General features: G+C 43.5%; 1 protein-coding gene across 6 annotated transcripts; it reads right to left on the reverse strand.

Moving 5' to 3' along the window:
- Window positions 1–1235: 1235 nt before the first annotated feature.
- Window positions 1236–20806, reverse strand: LOC111981179 (RNA-binding protein 27). 6 transcript variants are annotated; one of them, XM_070449269.1, is made up of 21 exons: window positions 20518–20806; window positions 19699–19817; window positions 19424–19551; window positions 19232–19314; window positions 18776–18972; window positions 17676–17990; window positions 16580–16810; window positions 13773–13934; window positions 11492–11647; window positions 11056–11197; window positions 10642–10825; window positions 10189–10416; window positions 9897–10025; window positions 9623–9751; window positions 9440–9514; window positions 6142–6303; window positions 5887–5991; window positions 4556–4768; window positions 4260–4343; window positions 4023–4142; window positions 1236–3766 (listed from the first exon to the last, which is right to left on the reverse strand). In XM_070449269.1, the coding sequence occupies exons 1-21, from the start codon at window positions 20574–20576 to the stop codon at window positions 3686–3688; spliced, it is 3102 nt and encodes a 1033-aa protein (XP_070305370.1). In that variant the 5' UTR covers window positions 20577–20806; the 3' UTR covers window positions 1236–3685. The 6 variants fall into 6 exon arrangements, with proteins under 6 accessions (XP_070305370.1, XP_023868117.1, XP_023868114.1 ...); XM_024012349.2 differs by having other exon boundaries at window positions 9897–10028; window positions 11501–11647; window positions 20518–20805; XM_024012346.2 differs by having other exon boundaries at window positions 9897–10028; window positions 20518–20805.
- Between the last annotated feature and the right edge of the window lie 351 nt (window positions 20807–21157).

Below are 21157 nucleotides of genomic sequence, written 5' to 3' on the forward strand. Positions count from 1 at the left end.
CTGGGTCAGGTTTTTAGGCCTCCTTGCTCGCACACACTTTTTCAGTTCTGCCCACAAATTTTCTATAGGATTGAGGTCAGGGCTTTGTGATGGCCACTCCAATACCTTGACTTTGTTGTCCTTAAGCCATTTTGCCACAACTTTGGAAGTATGCTCATTATCCATTTAGAAGACCAATTTGCGACCAAGCTTTAACTTCCTGACTGATGTGTTGAGATGTTGCTTAAATCTATCCACATAATTTCCCTCCTCATGATGCTATCTATTTTGTGAAGTGCACCAGTCCCTCCTGCAGAAAAGCACCCCCACAACATGATGCTGGCACCCCTGTTCTTCACGGTTGGGATGGTGTTCTTCACCTTCAAGCCTCCCCCATTTCCCTCCAAACATCACGATGGTCATTATGGCCAAACAGTTCTATTTTTGTTTCATCAGACCAGAGGACATTTCTCCAAAAAGTATGATCTTTGTCCCAATGTGCAGTTGCAAACTGTAGTCTGGCTTTTTTATGGCGGTTTTGGAGAAGTGGCTTCTTCCTTGCTGAGCAGCCTTTCAGGTTATGTCGATATAGGTCTCCTTTTACTGTGGATAAAGATACTTTTGTACCTGTTTCCTCCAGCATCTTCACAAGATCCTTTGCTGTTGTTCTTGGATTGATTTGCACTTTTCACACCAAGTACGTTCATCTCTAAGAGACAGAACGCGTCTCCTTCCTGTGCGGTATGACGGRTGCATGGTCCCATGGTGTTTATACTTGCAAACTATTGTTTGTACAGATGAATGTGGTGCCTTCAGGCGTTTGGAAATTGCTCCCAAGGATAAACCAGACTGAGGTCTTGGCTGATATCTTTTGATTTTCCCATGACGTCAAGCAAAGAAGCAGAGTTTGAAGGTAGGCCTTGAAATACATCCACGAGTACAACTCCAATTGACTCAAATGATGTCAATAAGCCTATCAGAAGCTTCTAAAGCCATGACATAATTTTCTGGAATTTTCCGAGCTGTTTAAAGGCAGTCAACTTTGTGTATGTAAACTTATTGTGATACAGTGAATTATAAGTGAAATAATCTGTCTGTAAACAATTGTTGGAAAATTACCTGTGTCATGCACAAAGTAGKTGTCCTAACCAACTTGCCAAAACTATAGTTTGTTAACAAGAAATTTGTGTATGTAAACTTCTGACTTCAACTATATATCATTCAGTATCTATACTAAAGAAAGGACACAACACAGGTTTTGAAGGTAATATTTTTTGGGAATGGTTTCTCTCGCATCTTCGCAATGTTGAAATTTGAATGGTATATATATATATTTTTTTTTACTTGTCTAATTGAAGTTGTTTATTTAAATGTTGTATTTTGTTCCTTTCCAGATAACACCATTCCTCCATGTTTATTGGTAAAAGCAAACATGCTCGTGAGTTAGAAATCCATTTTACAAACAGAATAAATCAAAAATACATACACTTCCTGAAAATATAAACAGTAACAAATCCAAAAGAATATTCTTCCTATAAGTGTTTTACATTTTACACTACCATGTCATAGTAGCATCCACAAGGTAGAAAATCCTCAAAGCAATTTCTGAAATCTCACTGAAGTAATAGTCCTGCCATTAGATTTGTCCTACTGAAGTTATCAAGCAAAGGGCTGTTCATATGTTGCTGTTCATATACAATCCAAACAGGAAACGCACATAGCAAACAAGAAGGGTACTGTGCAGTGGAAAAACAAAAATGTCTTATTCTCTGCATTGTCCTTCTAGAGCAGGGTTCTCCAACCCTTTTCCTGGAGAGCTACCGTCCTGTAGGTTCTCACTCCAACCTTAATCAAACCCAAATCTAATAATCAGCTGGTTGATAAACTGAATCAGGTGTTACAACTGGGGTTGGAGTGAAATCCTACAGGAGGGTAGCTCTTCACAAACAGGGTTGGAGAGCCCTGTTCTAGAGTCTGACTCATCCCTTTCTCACATTCCAATGGGCTTTTTATTGATCTCCAGAAATAAACATGTTGTGACCTAACTGATTTAAATTGTCATGCTGATAATGTTATCGCCAAGCCTCACACTGATAGGACAAGTCAAAGTCTAGAGAGGAGTCTTACTTTCCCGTTACTCTAATCTCCTAACTTTCTCAATAAGACTGCAAAATGAACAGGGGTCAAAATCTTATAGGGGCTACATAACCGTTTTCAGCGCTTACATTGAATTCAATGGTTTAGTCTTGAGTTACAACAGGGTGGTTGGTCCTGGCCAAATATGAAAGCAGAACATGCTATAGGGTTCAATATCTATACTTCAGGGGCATCTCTAAAGAATTTCAGCTCTCCCTCTCTTGAATAAATGTAAATACAGTATGGAAATATAGCTTTTTTTCATCAATTATACACAATCATACAAGAGTTGATGTTAGTTAGCACATTCAGAGCCACCAACGTTTCTCCACTTGCAGGGCGGTATGGGGAGATCCTCACTCATTAACATTAGGTGCCTCGCTTACATGGAAATGGATTAACTGCTGATGTATGTAAATTAAGATCAGAAACTGTGCATGGAAACATCACCAATCTGTAACAAATGACTGGTTATTTGACAACTCTGTCAAAACCATACATTTTCCTGGCAGAGATGAGTTGGTATGAATGCGTCTTTGATGTTACGTGAAGTGACGCCACAAGGGTTGGTTTAAACACAAACCTACGTTAAATAAGCAGAGTAAGTGGGACCTCTTTTCCTGACAATTTCCACATTCATTCAAGTGACTAAAAATGGAAAAAAGTATCAAAGTAAATCCTATTGCAAACATTTACAAAATTTACAGAAGAAAATCACACATCTCATAAAAAGTCAGCCTTCTGCTGATTACGTAAGGCAAACTTAGAGATCAAATCAAATGTTCAGTATACATTCAAACACCATTGTCTACAGATATCCGACACATTTGACAATAAATGACTAGCTCCTCATCCAAATAGGTCTTTGGCTTTCAGATGACTACGGGGAGATGACTTGGGTTAAGAGAAAACACTTGTTACACACCATCTCAAAAGTGCGTAACAGTCTTGGTGTTCATATGTACATAAAGTGGCACCACACATTTAGTCGACAATAAAATACTCAGGGGAATATCAATTTTATCTCCAAATTCAAGACGGAGGTTGTATCTAATTTGCAAGGGCATTTCAACAGGGGAGTGTAAACTTRGTGACCTCTGCTGTAGACCGAGACGGTGAGATCTGTGAGGGTGTGGCCATCCCTGGACCGAGGACCTTTAAGCCTCGAAATTATAGACAACATTAGCCAAATGAGGGAGAGAAGGAAACCATAGCTTAAATATATATAAAAATAACTAGCTATTCACAGTAGTCACAAATGTTGTGTGTTACCGATTATCTAGTAACCACATCGAAACATACATCTATTTATAACGATTTAGATTTTTTATCTCAGAAAAAGTGAGATTTGAATAATTATTCAGATGTTTGAAGAGACAAAACAGTCTGCCTTTTCAAGCTTCAAACATATCATTAAAGGAACTGCTTTCTCTCATAAGTGTTTCATTCTTCAGTCTCAAAATACTGGAAATTGCAACAACAAAAAACAAGTGATTTCGTCAAATCGGCTTGAATTAGTTTTTAAAAAATAAAGTAATTCCCACTAAAAAGTGTGACGTTTGTATTGCATTCATCGCCTCCATGAACGACTCTCGTACTCGTCATCCTCATCGTCATCTTCCTCCATAAGCAGGTAGGGGCCGACTTCCTCCTGGAGGAATGAAATCAAAGAACATGCATTTTGATGTCATTAAAACATTGACTAAAAACGATCTATAATTCTGCAAAATAAATACAAAACTCACTAAATCAACCATTTTGCAATCGATAATTCGTATTAGGACACAGCTATGCTGCACTCTTATTTATATAATTGAATTCTGATTTATTAACATGACATGCTTTTCCAAAATGCCTAAATGGTACAAAAACGGGAAATGTATGGGGAGAGATGTATAGTAACGTACCTTATTGGCCTCATCCTTCAACGACTCCTCTTCAGGCTCTGTGGACACGGATGGAGTCTTCGGCTTGTGCCATGAAATCTGTAGAACGCGACCTTTGAACTTTGCTCCTTGGTTTGCAGCCTATAAAATGTGAAAATGATCATGAAGGGTGAAATTCAATTCAAACTTGTGTTAACTGTCTGTTATAAAGGCATCCAAATGTTACTAGCTACTGTGCGTCATATCTGCAGGACATACATTCTCTGCTTCACTCCGGGTCTTGAATGTCATGATAACGCTGGTAGCATCCTGATCATGAAGCTCCTGTATCTCACCAAATTTCTGTGACAAAGACAAGAATACCAAACAGCCGTAAGTGCCAGTGGAAACTCCTTTACACATCTTCTCAGGCATTGTTTTTACTACTATAACGATTCATGCTTTGTACCACAGGATGAGTTCTAGCTCTGACTATTCAATGTTAAAATAAGCCATTTTGGGGAAACCATGCAACTAGCTGGATAGGATAAGATGTGATGGTTGTATTTCCTTACCACAAAGTGAGGCATCAGCTCCTCCTTCTCTTCCTGTGTGACTCCCATGATGGCGATGGCCCGGGGCCTGTGGTCCACCACCATGTGATTGCCCCCTCCTCTGCGTCCCCGTCCCCGTCCCCTGCCCCTTCCTCGGCCTCGGCCCCTGCCCCTGACGCCTATTGGATCGTCCACCTTCCCCCGCCCGGTCGGTATCAAGCCCAACCGCGTGGCCTAGGAGAACACAGCCAACAAAGTCATCAGATCCACAGCTACAGCTACTCCTCAACAACACACAAAACGAGGTGCCACCTGGCACTATTAGGAGAGTAACACAGAGGCAGATGTGGAAGCAAGAAAGCCGGTTGTGCCACCTGGCATGTCCTCAGCAAACAGTGCCATGCAGCGTCAGTATCTAGGAAGAAAATGTAATGCCACTCAGAACAAGTGTCCCCACAGGTCTGGTATCCATCTTTAATGAGTCCAAGGGAGTATGGACCAGCAGGCTGATTGTGGTGGGCCTGAAAGCTTGGAGCGGCAGGTAGCCTACTGGTTAAGGGCYTTGGGCCAGTAAACAAAAGATGGCTGGTTCGAATCCCCGAGCTGACTAGGTGAAAAATCTGTCTGTAAGTCGCTCTGGATAAGAGAGTCTGCTAAATAACTCAAATGTAAAAATGGAGCAGAACGCCAACACTCGTCCTTCCCCACCCCTCCTACTAAATGTCATCCCTCTATTTTCTTACAAGGAACACCAGCTCAAACTTTAATGAAATCAGATGCATCAATGTAGGATATGTGTTTCGTTAGGATTCGTTAGTGGGTGTCCTCTGGGCTTGGTAAGTGCCTGCAGTTTAATGTGCAGAAGAGGGATAAAGCCATGCATATTTCATGGAAGCTAATTTAAGCACACCAGGCTGGGAAAGCCATGCAGAGAGGTGTTGCCATGAGAGAGAAAAAACGAGTTTGTTGTTTAGAACCTGATCCTCTGACACCGAGGACGTGTTTTTCCTCTGGAATTGATTGTAGAATTTTTTCATGTTCTATATTTTTGGGGCGTGCCGGCAATGATTTTGCCCTGGCGCAGCACCCCAGCTAAATGACTACAGAGGAAACACTGGGCAACATATGTGACCAGCAGCAGACGAGAGAAGCTGTGTGGCAAGGCATACGTTCACATCCAAGGTGATGCCCTGCTGCTCGCTTCAGACCATTCTTCTAAAAGGTTGCACATTTGTTGGAGTTGTCTTGTCTGCCACTACTCTTTCACTATGCCAGAACACTGCCACATTCCAGACATGGTCATTAGTTCTAGAGAGAGGACTTCCGAAAGTATGGATGCCCTGTCTACCCACCTCAACCTGCAGCTGGCCCAGTTTCTGCTTCAGGTCTGTTGTGTCCTCTCCAGAACTCATCTTCTTGTGGAAATCAAGCTCTGCATCCAGAAGCTCCTTTTGTTTCTGAGGGAAAGCACAAATCAAACAGAGCTATTGATATTACGTTTGGATTTCCACAATGCACGAACTACATTGTATAAGCAAATACTGTAAATGGCGGTGATGGCGCAATTAAGAAATTACAGCCCTATATGATATGGTAGGTAGACTCACATCTATCTTGGTCTTGGACTGGGCCGTGGAGTGGGAGGCTGGGCTCATCTCGTTCTGGAGCTGGGAGATCTTGTCAGTCAGATCCTTGAGAGTCTTCATAAGGTTGGCCCTCTCCTCTGGCTTCAATGTGGCCCGGTTCTTTTCAAGTCTGTTTATTAGAGCCTATAGGAGGAAGCACATGAGATTGACTAGTCAGTGCTAAACAAGCAGGGTTTTCCAGGACAACAAACAGGCTCTTTTGGTCTTACTGGTGTCTTTGGTTTTGATAGTGAATGGACAATGTGATGACGATCACTGCATGTGGCTTATGTGCAACTGTAAAAAGGAAGGTGGTGATGGTGGTATCCTTTAAATTATGAACTACACTGAACAGAAAGATCAACGCAACATGCACCAATTTCAAAGATTTTAACAGTTTATAAGGGAATCAGTCAATTGAAATAAATAAATTAGGCCCTAATCTATGGATTTTACATGACTGGGAATACAGATACAGTGCATTTGGAAAGTATTCAGACCCCTTCCCCTTTTCCACATTTTGTTACGTGACAGCCTTATTCTAAAATGATTTAAATAATTTTTTCCTACTCATTGATCTACACACAATACCCCACAATGTCAAAGTGAAAACAGGTGTTATCCAAAATTGTAGCAAATGTAATTAAAAATAAACAGAAATACCTTATTTACATACATATTCAGACCCTTTGCTATGAGACTCAAAATCAAGCTCAGGTGCATCCTGTTTCCATTGATCATCCTTGAGATGCTTCTACAACTTGGAGACCACSTGTGGTCAATTCAATTGATTGGACATGATTTGGAAAGGCACACACCTGCCTATATAAGGTTCCACAGTTGACAGTGCATGTCAGAGCAAACACCAAGGTCAGAGACAGGATTGTGTCGAGGCACAGATCTGGAGAAGGGTACCAAAACATTTCTGCAGCATTGAAGGTCCCCAAGAACAGTGGCCTCCATCATTCTTAAATGGAAGAAGTTTAAATGGAAGAACCACCAAGACTCTTCCTACAGCTGGCCGCACAGCCAAACTGAGCAATCGGGTGAGAAGGGCCTTGGTCAGGGAGGTGACCAAGAACCCGATGGTCACTCTGACAGAGCACCAGAGTTCCTCTGTGGAGATGGGAGAACCTTCCAGAATCTCTGCAGCACTCCACCGATCAGGCCTTTATGGTAGTGGCCAGACTAAAGCCACTCCTCAGTAAAAGGCACATGACAGCCCGCTTGGAGTTTGCCAAAAGGCACCTAAAGGACTCTCAGACCATGAAAAACACGATTCTCTGGTCTGATGAAACCAAGATTGAACTCTTTGGCATGAATGTCAAGCATGGAGGAAACCTGGCACCATCCCTACGGTGAAGCATGGTGGTGGCAGCATGTTGTGGGGGATGGTTTTCAGCGGTAGGGACTGGGAGACTAGTCAGGATCGAGGGAGAGATGAACGGAGCAAAGTACAGAGAGATCCTTGATGAAAATATGCTCCAGAGCGCTCAGGATCTCAGACTGGGGCAACAGTTCACCTTCCAACAGGACAACGACCCTAAGCACACAGCCAAGACAATGCAGGACAATGCAGGAGTGACTGTGAATGTCCTTGAGTGGAGCCCAGCCAGAGCCCGGACTTGAACCCAATCGAACATCTCTGGATAGGCTTGAAAATAGCTGTGCAGTGACYCTCCCTATCCAACCTGACAGAGCTTGAGAGGACCTGCAGAGAAGGGGAGAAAGTCCCCAAATACAGGTGTGCCAAGCTTGTAGCGTCACATCGAAGAAGACTCGAGGCTGTAATTGCTGCCAAAGGTACTGAGTAAAGGGTCTGAATACTTGTGTAAAAGTTATATTTCCCCCAAAATGTTATACATTAGCAACAAATTCTAAAAACCTGTTTTTGCTTTGTCATTATGGGGTATTGTGTGTAGATTGGGGGGAGGGGGGACTATTTAATCCATTTTAGAATACGTCTGTAACGTAACAAAATGTGGAAAAATGCACTGTATGCATCTCTGTTGGTCAGATACCTTGAAAAAAAAAAGTAGGGGTGTGGACCAGAAAACCAGTCAGTATTTGGTGCGACCACCATTTGCCTCATGCAGCACGATACATCTCATTTGCATAGAGTTGAATCAGAATGTTGATTGTGGCCTGTGGAATGTTGTCCCACTCCTCTTCAATGGCTGTGCGAAGTTGCTGGATATTGGCAGGAACTGGAACACGCTGTCGTACATGTCGATCCAGAGCRTCCCAAACATGCTCAATGGGTGTACAGGTCCTTGCGACATGGGGCTGTGCAATATCATGCTGAAACATGAGGTGATGGCGTCGGATGAATGGCACAATGGGCCTCAGGATCTGATTACTGTCTCTGTGCATTGAAATTGCCATCGATAAAATGCAATTGTGTTCGTTGTCCGTAGCTTATGCCTGCCTATACCATAACTCAACCATGGGGCACTCTGTTCACACTCTGCTGGCATTAGCAAATAGCACGCCTACACAACGCCATACACGTTGTCTGCCATCTGCCCGGTACAGTTGAAATCGGAATTCATCTGTGTGAGAGCACACTTCTGCCAGTGGCCATTGAAGGTGAGCATTTGCCCATTGAAGTCGGCTACGACGCCGAACTTCAGTCAGGTCAAGACCCTGGTGAGGAATACAGGCAACAGATGAGCTTCCCTGAGACGGTTTCTGACAGTTTTTCAGAAATTCTTTGGTTGTGGAAACCCCAGTTTCATCAGCTGTCCGGGTGGCTAGTCTCAGACGATCCCGCAGGTGAATTCAGATGTGGAGGTCCTAGGCTGGCGTGGTTACACGTGGTCTGCGGTTGTGAGGCGTGTTGGACGTACTGCCAAATTCTCTAAAACGACATTGGAGGCGGCTTATGGTAGAGAAATTAAATTCTCTGGCAACAGCTCTGGTGGACATTCCTGCAGTCAGCATGCGAATTGCACACTCCCTCAACTTGAGACACATGTGGCATTGTGTTGTGTGACCAAACTACACATTTTAGAGTGGCCTTTTGTCCCCAGCACAAGGTGCACCTGTGTAATGATCATGCTGTTTAATCCGATTCTTGATATGCCACACCTGTCAGGTGGATGGATTATCTTGGAAAATGAGAAAGGCTCACTAACAGGGATGTAAACACATTTGTGCACACAATTTGAGAGAAGAATATGCTTTTTGTACATATGGAACATTTCTGGAATATTTTATTTCAGCTCATGAAACACGTTTATATTTTTGTTCAGTATATATGTAATATAAGCAACTATACCTTCTGGCATTCAATCTGTTTCTCAAGCATCTCCTGCTTTTTTTTCCTCATGTCCTGTTGCAACTTCAATGTCTCCTGATACGAACAAACCAAACAATTGATTAGAGTGGAATTTAGATTTTTGTATGAAAGGTGATGATACACTGAAGCTTATTCAAAATGCTAACAGCAAAACTGACTTGCCTGCTTCTTTTTCAAGACCTCGAGTTCTTCAAGTGCTTTGGCAGTTTTACCAAGTGACTTGGATGTTGCCTTGAGGACTGTGGACATGTAGGGTCCCTTCTGAAGGGCCCCAGAGGAGGCCAGGAGTGCCTAGGATAGAAAGAGACAAACAGACCCTTTGATTACTACCTTACCCCCTGTGTCAATCCACTCCCTTTACCATAATACAACACCATGCTGCAGACATGTATAGGGGCACACTCAGACCCACAGAGCATAGGAAATTACTGCTTACAGCTGCAGTGTCTGCGCTGGGGTGCAGGGAGTCCAGTTTGTCCCCGGCCACAGCCCCAACACCGTGGCAATGTTTGGGCACCGTCTTATTATTCAGCACATAGGCCCCGGGACTGTGCTGCTTTATCACCTGCTGGTTTTTACAGAAAGATATAAAGTAATGCATGGATGATGATCACTGCTGACCTGGAGCTTAGAACTTCTCTGTTCAAAACCAAAACTGCTGGTTGAATGAATTAATGGTTTGACCAGCTAAAAAAGAGTTTTGCAGTAGTCACAAGTGCGCTGTTCACCTTGTGGACGTTGGGTTGCTGTTGCCCCATGGCAGAGCTCTGGCTCGGTCCGTCCCCCTGACCCTGACCCATGCTCTGTCCCTGCTGCTGGGTGTTGGCCTCTCGGTGCCAGTACACACGGATGAAGCGGTTGTTGAGRACCGCCTCAATGCTGGAGATGGCCCGCCGTGCCTCTTCGTTGGCTGTGTACTGGATCAGAGCTGCCTCTGGGTCACCACCAAACACCACCTATTGGAGACGGGACAGGAGGGGCCAGGTCAAAGGAGATACAGGAAGTAGTGATATAGGCAAGCGGGTGTGTCCCTGATTACCCTCGAAAGTATGTAGACGCCCCAATAATGARCTAAAAAGTTCCTGTGTTTAGTGGTGCAAATGATATCAAGAAATTGTGAGTGAAGTGCTGTCGAGATAAAAAGCGAATGAAATAGTCAACTACAGTCATGTTACTCTTACCTGAATATTCACGATGGTACCAAACTTGCTAAAGTGTTCATTCAATTTGGTGATGTTGTTGAGATCTCGGGGGATTTTGCGAACTTCCAGCTTAGTGTTGACATAGTGATTCTTCTTGGGGAAGCCCCCGTGTTGGGGCTTGTTGTTGGGGAAGTTYAGTTGGTTGTTGGCCTGGTAGTTTGACCTGGAAGAGAATGACAGAAGTGAGTGACAGGGCAGAGGAGCCAATGACAGGGATCTGTGAAGCAGAGTTCGGGTCAAGTAACGAGTCATCTAAATCCAGGCACCTACAGAGCGCAATTAAAACTGCCATTGAACTGGAATCGCTCACAACGCTGCAGTGGTGGAGGGTGGGTACTGTGCGTGTTCAGGGTGTGTGTGTGTGTGTGTGTGTGTGTGTGTGTGTGTTCTTACTTGTCCATCCAGGGTTTTTTGGGCAGCTGGCCCTCTGTGGGCCCCAGGGGCCTCTTCCTGCTCTCCTGCTCGGTGCTGCTGTAGCGGGACACACTGCTGGGAACACTGGCCACTGCCGGCTCTGTCTGGATCACTATGTTAGCTGCTGGGAAAAGGAGAAAAACAGTCGGTCGTAATGACACAGCTAGAATCTGGACTGCTGTCTGGATGACAATAAGGATATGTAGTGAGTGATTCTAGCTGTGCATGGCTTTTTCTCTAAGATCCTAGTCTGGTTCGAGTTGTTTGATCATGTTCTCCAAATGAACTAACATATGGAACTTGTCTCATGTTTCATATTGGTTAGGAGCAGAGGAAAGGCCCAATCTAAATAACTAAAGTGACTTGTGTTGAGTAAAAGGGATCGATTAATTAAAGCGGGACAGGATAGACCCACATGTGATACCTCTGGATCCCTGGCCATCTCCGGAAGTGAGGCCAATCAGGTTGGGTCTCTGGGTCTGGATGCGGGGGATGAACTGCCTGTACTGGGGCCGGCTGGCTGCAGTGATGCCTGGAGACTCTGGGTTGTAYGCCTCTGGGTCGTAATTATCTGGCAACACAAGGGATGGGACACATCATTAGAAGAACTAAAACAGCATTTTACACTGTGGGGAGTGACAATTCCCAATTAGGCATATCTGTAATAACACCTACTTTAACTGTATGCATGCTTACAAGGAAAACCTAAGTATGGTTATACTATTGAGCTCAATATTATAAAGTCTGATTTTGCTATATAATAGGCTATGGCTTGGGACTGTCAAGAATGCATGCACTAAACTAAAACATGGAGACACCCAGAGCAAGTAAAATAAAATACACACACACGCAGAGTTCCTCTGTCCYGTGTCTGTTCTTTTGCCCATCTTAATCTTTTATTTTTATTGGCCAGTCTGAGATATGGCTTTTTCTTTGCCTAGAAGGCCAGCATCCCGGAGTCGCCTCATCCAGGATGGCACATCAATGCGAGCTGTGGCAAGAAGGTTTGCTGTGTCTGTCAGCGTCGCCGTAGTCCAGAGCATGGAGGCGCTACCAGGAGACAGGCCAGTACATCAGGAGACGTGGAGGAGGCCGTAGGAGGGCAACAAACCCAGCAGCAGGACCGCTACCTCCGCCTTTGTGCAAGGAGAGCAGGAGCGACACGCCAGAGTCCTGCAAAATGACCTCCAGCAGGCCACAAATGTGCATGTGTCTGCTCAAACGGTCAGAAAACAGACTCCATGAGGGTGGTATGAGGGCCGACGTCCACAGGTGGGGGTTGTGCTTACAGCCCAACACCGTGCAGGACGTTTGGCATTTGCCAGAGAACACCAAGATTGGCAAATTCGCCATTGGCGCCCTGTGCTCTTCATAAATGAAAGCAGGTTCACACGCACATGTGACAGACGTGACAGAGTCTGGAGACGCCATGGAGAACGTTCTGCTGCCTGCAACATCCTCCAGCATGACCGGTTTGGCAGTGGGTCAGTCATGGTGTGGGGTGGCATTTCTTTGGGGGGCCGCCACAGCCCTCCATGTGCTCACCAGAGGTAACCTGACTGCCATTAGGTACCGAGATGAGATCTTCAGACCCCTTGTGAACCATATGCTGGTGCGGTTGGCCCTGGGTTCCTCCTAATGCAAGGCAATGCTAGACCTCATGTGGCTGGAGTGTGCAGCAGTTCCTGCAAGAGGAAGGCATTGATGCTAAGGACTGGCCCGCCCGTTCCCCAGACCTGAATCCAATTGAGCACATCTGGACATCATGTCTCGCTCCATCCACCAACGCCACGTTGCACCACAGACTGTCCAGGAGTGGAGGAATCCGCTTTAGTCCAGGTCTGGGAGGAAATCCCTCAGGAGACCATCCGCCACCTCATCAGGAGCATGCCGAGGCGTTGTAGGGAGGTCATACAGGCACGTGGAGGCCACACACACTACTGAGCCTCATTTTGACTTGTTTTAAGGACATTACATCAAAGTTGGATCAGCCTGTAGTGTGGTTTTCCACTTTAATTTTGAGTGCGACTCCAAATCCAGACCTCCATGGGTTGATAAATTTGATTTCCATTGATAATTTTTGTGTGATTTTGTTGTCAGCACATTKAACTATGTAAAGAAAAAATAATTTAATAAGAATATTTCATTCATTCAGATCTAGGATGTTATTTTAGTGTTCCCTTTATTTTTTTGAGCAGTGTATATATATTATTGTTTTGTATTAAGAGTAGAGAAATGGACTGCATTTAAATTAATTCATTTTCTCACGTATGTGGGCAGGATTAGTCAAATAAAGTTTGCACTCATCTAATGTGCACCTTACAGCACCAACAGTAGATTTCCAGTTCAGAAACAGTGTGACCCTCTGGTCAACATATGTTATTGCACCCTAAAGAAATGACTTGATCATGCAGGCAAGGCAGTAGGACACAAAAACAAAACTAACACCACCACCCAAAAAGGAAATAATTTGCAAAACGTGAATGAACCATGTGACCATAAACATTTTAAACCAATATAATTTCTCTGTCTTTCCTCACTTACTACAGTCAAACTGAACAATGCCATTTGGTTCACATTGATTTGAAAGATGATGTTTTTCAAAGAAAACAAACTGATAAAAAGTAAAATAATATGGGATCTATGCTTAAAAGTACCACTTTTCCATGCCAATTGAGAAAATCATAGCTGCTTACATTCTGACTGAGAATATTGGGGGTGTAGAGAGACTGAAGAAGATGGAGGTGGTGGAGGAAGAGGAGGTGGAGGTCCCACTCCAGGCGGTCCCAGAGAGGAGGCAGAACTCGCTCCTGAGTTGTTGGGAGTATCTATCCCACTTGCTGGTATTAATGGGGGCCCTATGGGAGATACAAATCCAAGCTGAACCCAGCTAATACTAGACAAAAGCCATTTACTTAAACTCCTAAACAGAAAAGGCTAGGTAAAGTACAGACATGCCGTATAGGGTGAGCACTAGTGAGGGTAAGACAACAACAAAGACAGCTGTTTCTCTGAGGTGCGTATCTGCACTGAACAATTTAAAAGATTTTACTGAGTTACAGTTCATATAAGAAATCAGACAATTTAATTAAATTCATTAGGCCCTAATCTATGGATTTCACTTGGCTGGGCAGTGGTGTAGCCATGGGTGGGCCTTGGAGGGCATAGCCTCACCCACTTGGCAGCCAGGCCCAGCCAATCAGAATAAGTTTTTCTCCACTAAAGTGCTTTATTACAAACATAAATACTCCTCAGCAATGACATTGTAGGCAGCTTATGGTAGAGAAATAAATATTATATTCTCTGGCAACAGCTCCGGTGGACATTCCTGCAATCAGCATGCCAATTGCATGCTCCCTTAAAACTTGAGACATCTGTGGCATTGTGTTGTGTGACAACTGTACATTTTAAAGTGGCCTTATATTGTCCCCAGCAAAAGGTGCACTTGTGTAATGATCATGCAGCTAAATCAGCTTCTTGATATGCCACACCTGTCAGGTGGATGGATTATCTTGGCAAATGAGAAATGCTCACAAACAGGGATGGAAACAAATTTGTGCACAAAACGTTTGAGAAATAATATTTTTGTGTATATGGAAAATTTCTGGACTCTATTACTACAGCTCGTGAAACCAACACCTTACATGTTGAGGAGATATTTTTCTTCAGTGTATGTAACACAAAAAAACGTCCTTATGACATGGTATTTCTCAATTTAACAGGCAAGCCTTGAACTCGATATCTGCGCGAGACTCATTTCTTCATCCAGCAACCGCAGCGTTTCATACCGCACCGCGCCCCACCCGCTGGCTTTCTGTCCGACTCCCACCRGCTACCACAAGAACTGGTCCCAAACCCAACGCAGTCCCGCAATGTTCTTTTAGGCTCACGTGCCAGCCACGGTCCTAGCCATTTTGCGCCCTATAGGCAATATCAAATGTGCAAAAATAACTTAAGAAATAGGTTAAATTACCAGAGATTCTCACATGGCCCATTATATTAGACTATCTGTATTACTGGGCTGTATCAATCAATATGCTAGATGTCGTTGAAGAGAGCAGCGTTGGAGAGACTTGCCCTTTCGCTAGAGCTATTTTTTATAGCCTACCTTTTAGGAGTGGAAAGATTTTCAGACTGATAAATATGCGTGATCAATATTTATTACTAGGCAATGCGGTAAACTATAGCCTAATCATATTTAGGAAGTACATTTCCTTGGAAATATAACTGCCCAGTGCTCCTCCGCCCATGCATTGGCCTACTCCATTTAATTGAGACCACACACGCACCTGATCTCGCACGCGTGGCTACTGAACTTGAAGCAGCAAGAATAACGACAGCGACACTTACTACTTTTGCATATAGGATATAACCTACCTTCTAGGAGGCCGATATGCAGGCAGAGACAAATAAATGGGAAATCAATACTTATTAAAAATTTAAAGGCGCAACGGTCGCTCACCATAGTAGCCTTCTTCTCAAACCATTTTGAAATGATATTTTAGGTATATGATCACACTGGCAATAGATCATTTGCTGAGCATAATACTTGTTTATTTTACTGGACTGATGGCCTGCATCTGACGGTCAACCTGAGGGGAGGGAGAGCGCATCAGTGAGGCTGCCTCTCACCCGACTCACCGTCCCTCCTCTCTCCCTCCCTCCGCTGAGAAAAGGGGACAGTCTTACATTTACATTTACATTTAAGTCATTTAGCAGACGCTCTTATCCAGAGCGACTTACAAATTGTCTTCCAGCTGATGGCGAAACTCAAGTCGAAGTAGGGAGAATGTTCAACACTTTTATAAGCCATAAAATGCACAAAGTGTTGACAGTGCTGAATAACAAGTTAAACATGAAGTTACTAATAAAAACAGCAGTGCTTTGCTGTATTCGTTGAGTCTCTATCTAGTCATGGATTTAAAAGTTTTAAAATCTCACAGTATCAACTTTGCTGTGCGCTCAAGACTTATTTTTACAGTCTAAGAAACCGTGCAGACACGGTGATCTGAGCTATCTGATTGGCCAGTGGTAGGCCTGTAGATGCACCTGATTTGCACTCTGGGTCTGCCGGGTAGGCGGAGTTCTACCTTCAGACAACATGAAACGGTTCAAAATGGTCACACTTTGCCTTCCCGGCACTAGGGCTGCTGAATCAAGTGCACCTACCGCCAACAGCGTGAAGCGAATAAAAAAAAAYAAAGAAATTGAATTGCCAGGCTTTATCGTTGCGTTTTCTACAGAAATGTTTGGTGATCGACTAGGAACGCGATCYACCGGTTGTTGACCACTGATGTAAACAAACATCCATGCATCCTAAAACAACTCTCACCACATTAGGATCTAAAGTTAGGGCCCTGGGTTTTTCCTAATCATGTGACCTGACCAGGAAAAACACTTGGCCTTAACCTATGTCAAACACAGACTGGTAAGCATTCGGGGATCAGGAGTGATGGTCGAATTGGAGACGGCATCATAGCAGAGACATGGTAACATTACTCACCAGGAGGAGGCATAGGGAAGATGCCCGGTGGGGGCGGCTGGCCGTGGGGGGGCATGGGCATCCTGATGGCAGGGGGCGGCTCGGTCATGGGTGGCATGGCCATCCGGGCCGGCGGTGGCATGCCAGGTGGGGGAAACGGGATCATGGCGGGCAGCGTGACGTCGTCCACAATCAGAGGATCATTGCCGTGGTCAAAGGGACAGAGGTCACCACGCACACAGAAACCTTTCTCTGTGGAAGACAGAAAGGAAGATCGATGAAAATTGCATAGAAATGATCAATTACATTCTTACCATAATTGCGCTCAGAATTGCTTTCCCCCCAGTCATATAAAAAATGACATTAGTCCAAAATTAGATGCATCTACTTCGCAACCGTTTTGTTTAGAGCTCCTGATAACACCCAGGCAATTCTCTGAACCCTCAATGGTGGGGCAGAGTGAGAAAAGCCCTGTTGAGACTGTTGGATAAATATAAACAGTGTCCCATTGGAGAAGCAGCTCTATGCCTGATCTGCACTCTCAGGGGAAGGATGTTGAACCTGGGTCATTAGTGGTGCTTTAAACCAGGCACACACTTACTGAGGGTTAGAATGCAACCAACCTACTGCATTTAATTCATAAACAAACAATTGGCTGATATTTGACTGTAAATATTTGCACAATTTGACTACTGTAGACACGTGAACTTAACACTCTACAGAGAAGGCTCCTAGCATATACAATGACTAGAAGGCCATCCAAGGCCACCTGCTTCAATATTGAACATCCTTTCACAAGTTTTTGCATGTACATGCATTACATTAGAAACTATTTTGGATATGGATGATTTAGTCTTGTCGTTCAGTCACTAAAACCGATAAGAGATGTTCAGCTACATAAACAACAGGTCATTATTGTAAAAGAGAATGGGTTCTCAATGACTTACCTGGTTAAATCAAGACACAAGTAAAAGCCAGATATTGTTGATAGATTAACTGTAGGGCTAAGAGACATAGGTAACATCTAATTTCATAATATAGACCTAAGATCAGAGTGAAATTAGACTATTTCAGTTGATAAGTCTTTCTCCAGAATAACCCAGAGGTGAGCCCTTACCGTCGTAGTCGCGACAGCGGTGCTTGACTGAAGTGCTCTTGTTGAACAGCTTGCCCTCCCTGTGATTGGAGTAGTAATTAGACCAGCTCTCCGTGGTGCTGTCGGGCAGGTGAGCGGGCGCTACCACGGTAACAGAGCTGGGGACAGCTTGGCCAGCAGAGGAGGGGAACGGGTGCTGCTGGGGGGTTGGCAGGAGAGGTGGCGGATGCTGGTGTTGCTGCTGGTGTTGCTGCTGTTGTTGGGTACCCAGGGACCCAGAGGTGGAGTTGAAACTCTCAGGCTCCTTCCTCTCCACTTCAAACTTTGACCTGTAATCTGTTGAACATACAGAGACACAAAGCTTTAACCCAAAAGTCACAATGTAAACTTAACATTACACCACTGGTTCTAGGTTAAGTTTAAAAAACGTTGAAGTACTACATAAGTCATTTTTTGGGGTTGCCATACTTAACTTCTCCAATTATATTTTTTTACAACTTTTAACTCCCCCACATTCCTAAAGAAAATATTTACTTTTTACTCCCATACATTTCCCCTGACACCCAAAAATACTCGTTACATTTCGAACGCTCATGCAGAACAGCAATATGGTCCAATTCACGCACCTATCAATATAACTTGTTGTAATCCCTACTGGAGTGTGCCTGTCTGTACAAAAAAGGAAAAAAAGAAAATTGGTCGTCTGGTTTGCTTAATATAAAGAATTTGATGTATAGCATTTACTTTTACTCAAGTATGASCATTTAGTACTCTTTCCACCACTGTACATAAGTACATTTAAAACCAGATACTTTTAGATTTACTCAAGTAGTATTTTACTGGGTGACTTTCACTGGAGTACATTTTTATTAAGGCATCTTCACTTTTACTCAAGTATGACAATTGAGTCCTTTTCCCACCACTGCCCAGAATTTATCATAATCTTTATTATGAGACATCCACACCACAGAGGGCATTTAAGGATCTCCCCAGTACAAGTCCAATCAATAGGCTAATTTCTTGAATCTTGCCTCTTCTTAGCAAAGATTTGTTTTCAACCTTTTAGGTTAACATTTGAAGTGAAGCAGATTTGTTCATGTCCGCGCCCCTGTGAGTCTCACCTCTCCCTCTGCTGTGCTCCTTGTCCCTGCTCATGCCTCGGCTCCCACTTCGGCTGCGGCTCCTGCTGCGGCTGTGGCTGCGCCCACGAGAGTTGCCTCCGCGCCGGTCATGCCTATCGCGGTGGGAATCTGTGCTTTTACCGTGACGGTCCATGTCACGCCGCTTGCGGTCGTCTCGTCTGCGGTCATCACGGCCCCTGTGTGGTCAGGCGATCAAGGCATGTTGGTTAGTTATTTAGCAGCACCTTTTATACAGTACCAAACATTTCATGGTAATCTGTACTACTGATGTGACTAGCATTTCAACAACAAGACCTACATTGTGTGTCAAAGATCATTAGACATAAGAGCCTAATCAAGCCAACATCTTGACCTCCAGAGAGCATCATCACTGTCAAGAGGTGAACTCACTGGAGAGAACCAGGAAAATAACAAGAACATAGATATCAGCCTTACCTTGTCTCGTTGAAGTCAGAGCGGTTTCTCAGTGGACTTCTTCTCCTCCTGTTATCCCCCCTATCCTCTTCTACATTTTCAACCTTAAGATGAAGAAAATAACAATAATGAGCTATATCCCAACCATCAAAGACTGCAACATAATACAACGGAAAGGATTCTGCATGAAGCCAGTTCAACAAATGCCCTTACCTCCACAGCCTCCTGTTTTAGTACAGGGAGTTTGGTGTCCTCTTTGGGAACTTCCTTAGCAAGTGGATTTCCCAAGTAGTTTTTGGTGGTCAAACATTCAAAGAGCTTATCAACAAATCCGGTGGTTTCTGTAATAGGTGAAGTATCAAGACTTTTATAGACATTTATTTTTAATTATTTCAGACTATCATTCAGTCACCTAAATGTTTCCACAATGGAAATACTAGTTTATGTGACTCAAAACAACACTGACATTAATGAGTTGTGTGTCCTACCTTTTTGTAAGAAGACATCCAGTTGATCTGCACAAAGTGCTTTCAGCTCTTTCTCAGGTTTGTCCTTCTTTACCAAAGCCACAACATAGTTGGCTAAAGCAGAGGGGTCAGCATCACATCTGCAAAGCAACATTATCCATATTGCTCAGAACAGGGTTTGTATCAGACAATATCTGTCAATAATCATGTGTAACAGGTTTGAGATTTTGAATTGAGGCAGCAGGTTAGACACTAATCTAGTTCTACCTAACATATATGTTAGCAATGACAACACACACTTATATAAACTGGGATGTCAGGCTTTCTAACTGACTAGCTAGTTGGTTGGCTATAAATGCTAGACGTCACTACTAGCAGTGTCTAGGGGTAGCTAAGCTACCTTAGCCACTACATTTATAACAACGCCAGTCTAGTTTTTAATATCCTAAGTTACCCATACATCACAAGCCACACTTGCTYTGCAATAGTAATATCAATGATTCTCGTTGATTGGGACGATGTTGATTGAGTTTAACTTTAGTTAGCTAGTAGTCAGACAAAGTTACCTAGTTACCTAGCTTTCCAGCTGGCTAGTTAGTTAAATGTATTGCGGCAGCGACACCAAAACACATAACGTTATCTAGAATGCCTTCATGTGATTAGTGTCTACAATTTGCCCAACATACCAGATATGCAGAATGTATAACGACGTATAATTTACACCACAAACGTTCAATTGGTATTTGTACTGCCACATAGCAAGTTAGCGGTGGCGTATCTAGTTAGCGTGCTAACTCGTGCAAGCTAGCTAGCTAAGTGTCATTTCAATTCATCACTCACATTGGCTCCAGGAGTTTTGCGAGCCACGACTTCAAAGCTTCCACATTTTCTATGATCATCGTGAAAACGGCTTAATAATACAGACTATAAGTTCAAGGTGTGTTGTGATATTCCTACTTTCATCGTCTATAAATGTATATTAAGCTTAGGCCTTTACTAATCACTTCACTTGCAGGTCGGACGAATTGCTTTACGTTCAAACACAGGCATGGCAACATAAGGTTCATTGCTAATTTGGATCCTTGGGACGTCCCAACTCTGACGTTACCTCTTTGAAATTGAAAATGTTACGGTTAGGGTTTGATAAGGGTTAAGGTAAGATTTAGGGTAGTGGTTAAGGTTCAGGTTAGGGTTAGGGTTAAGGGTATGGACGTCCCAAGGATACTATATAGCACTAACCGCGACATAACGGGCATGTTGTAAACCAATCAGCTGGCCAAACCAAAGGGTTGTCACTAGTTATCACAGCCACAAGGTCTACAGTATATCGTAAACATTAATGAAAACTAAAATGTGCTTTTTGGTCTTAATTTAAGGTTATCGTTAAGCATACATTTAATAGTTTTGTCAAGGTTAGGCTCAAGATTTGGTTTAAAATCAGATTTTAAGAAGACAAGTTGTATAAATAGGCGGGGTTTAG

This window comes from Salvelinus sp. IW2-2015, linkage group LG20 (genome assembly GCF_002910315.2).
Source record: "Salvelinus sp. IW2-2015 linkage group LG20, ASM291031v2, whole genome shotgun sequence".
NCBI classification, from domain to species: Eukaryota; Metazoa; Chordata; class Actinopteri; order Salmoniformes; family Salmonidae; genus Salvelinus; species Salvelinus sp. IW2-2015.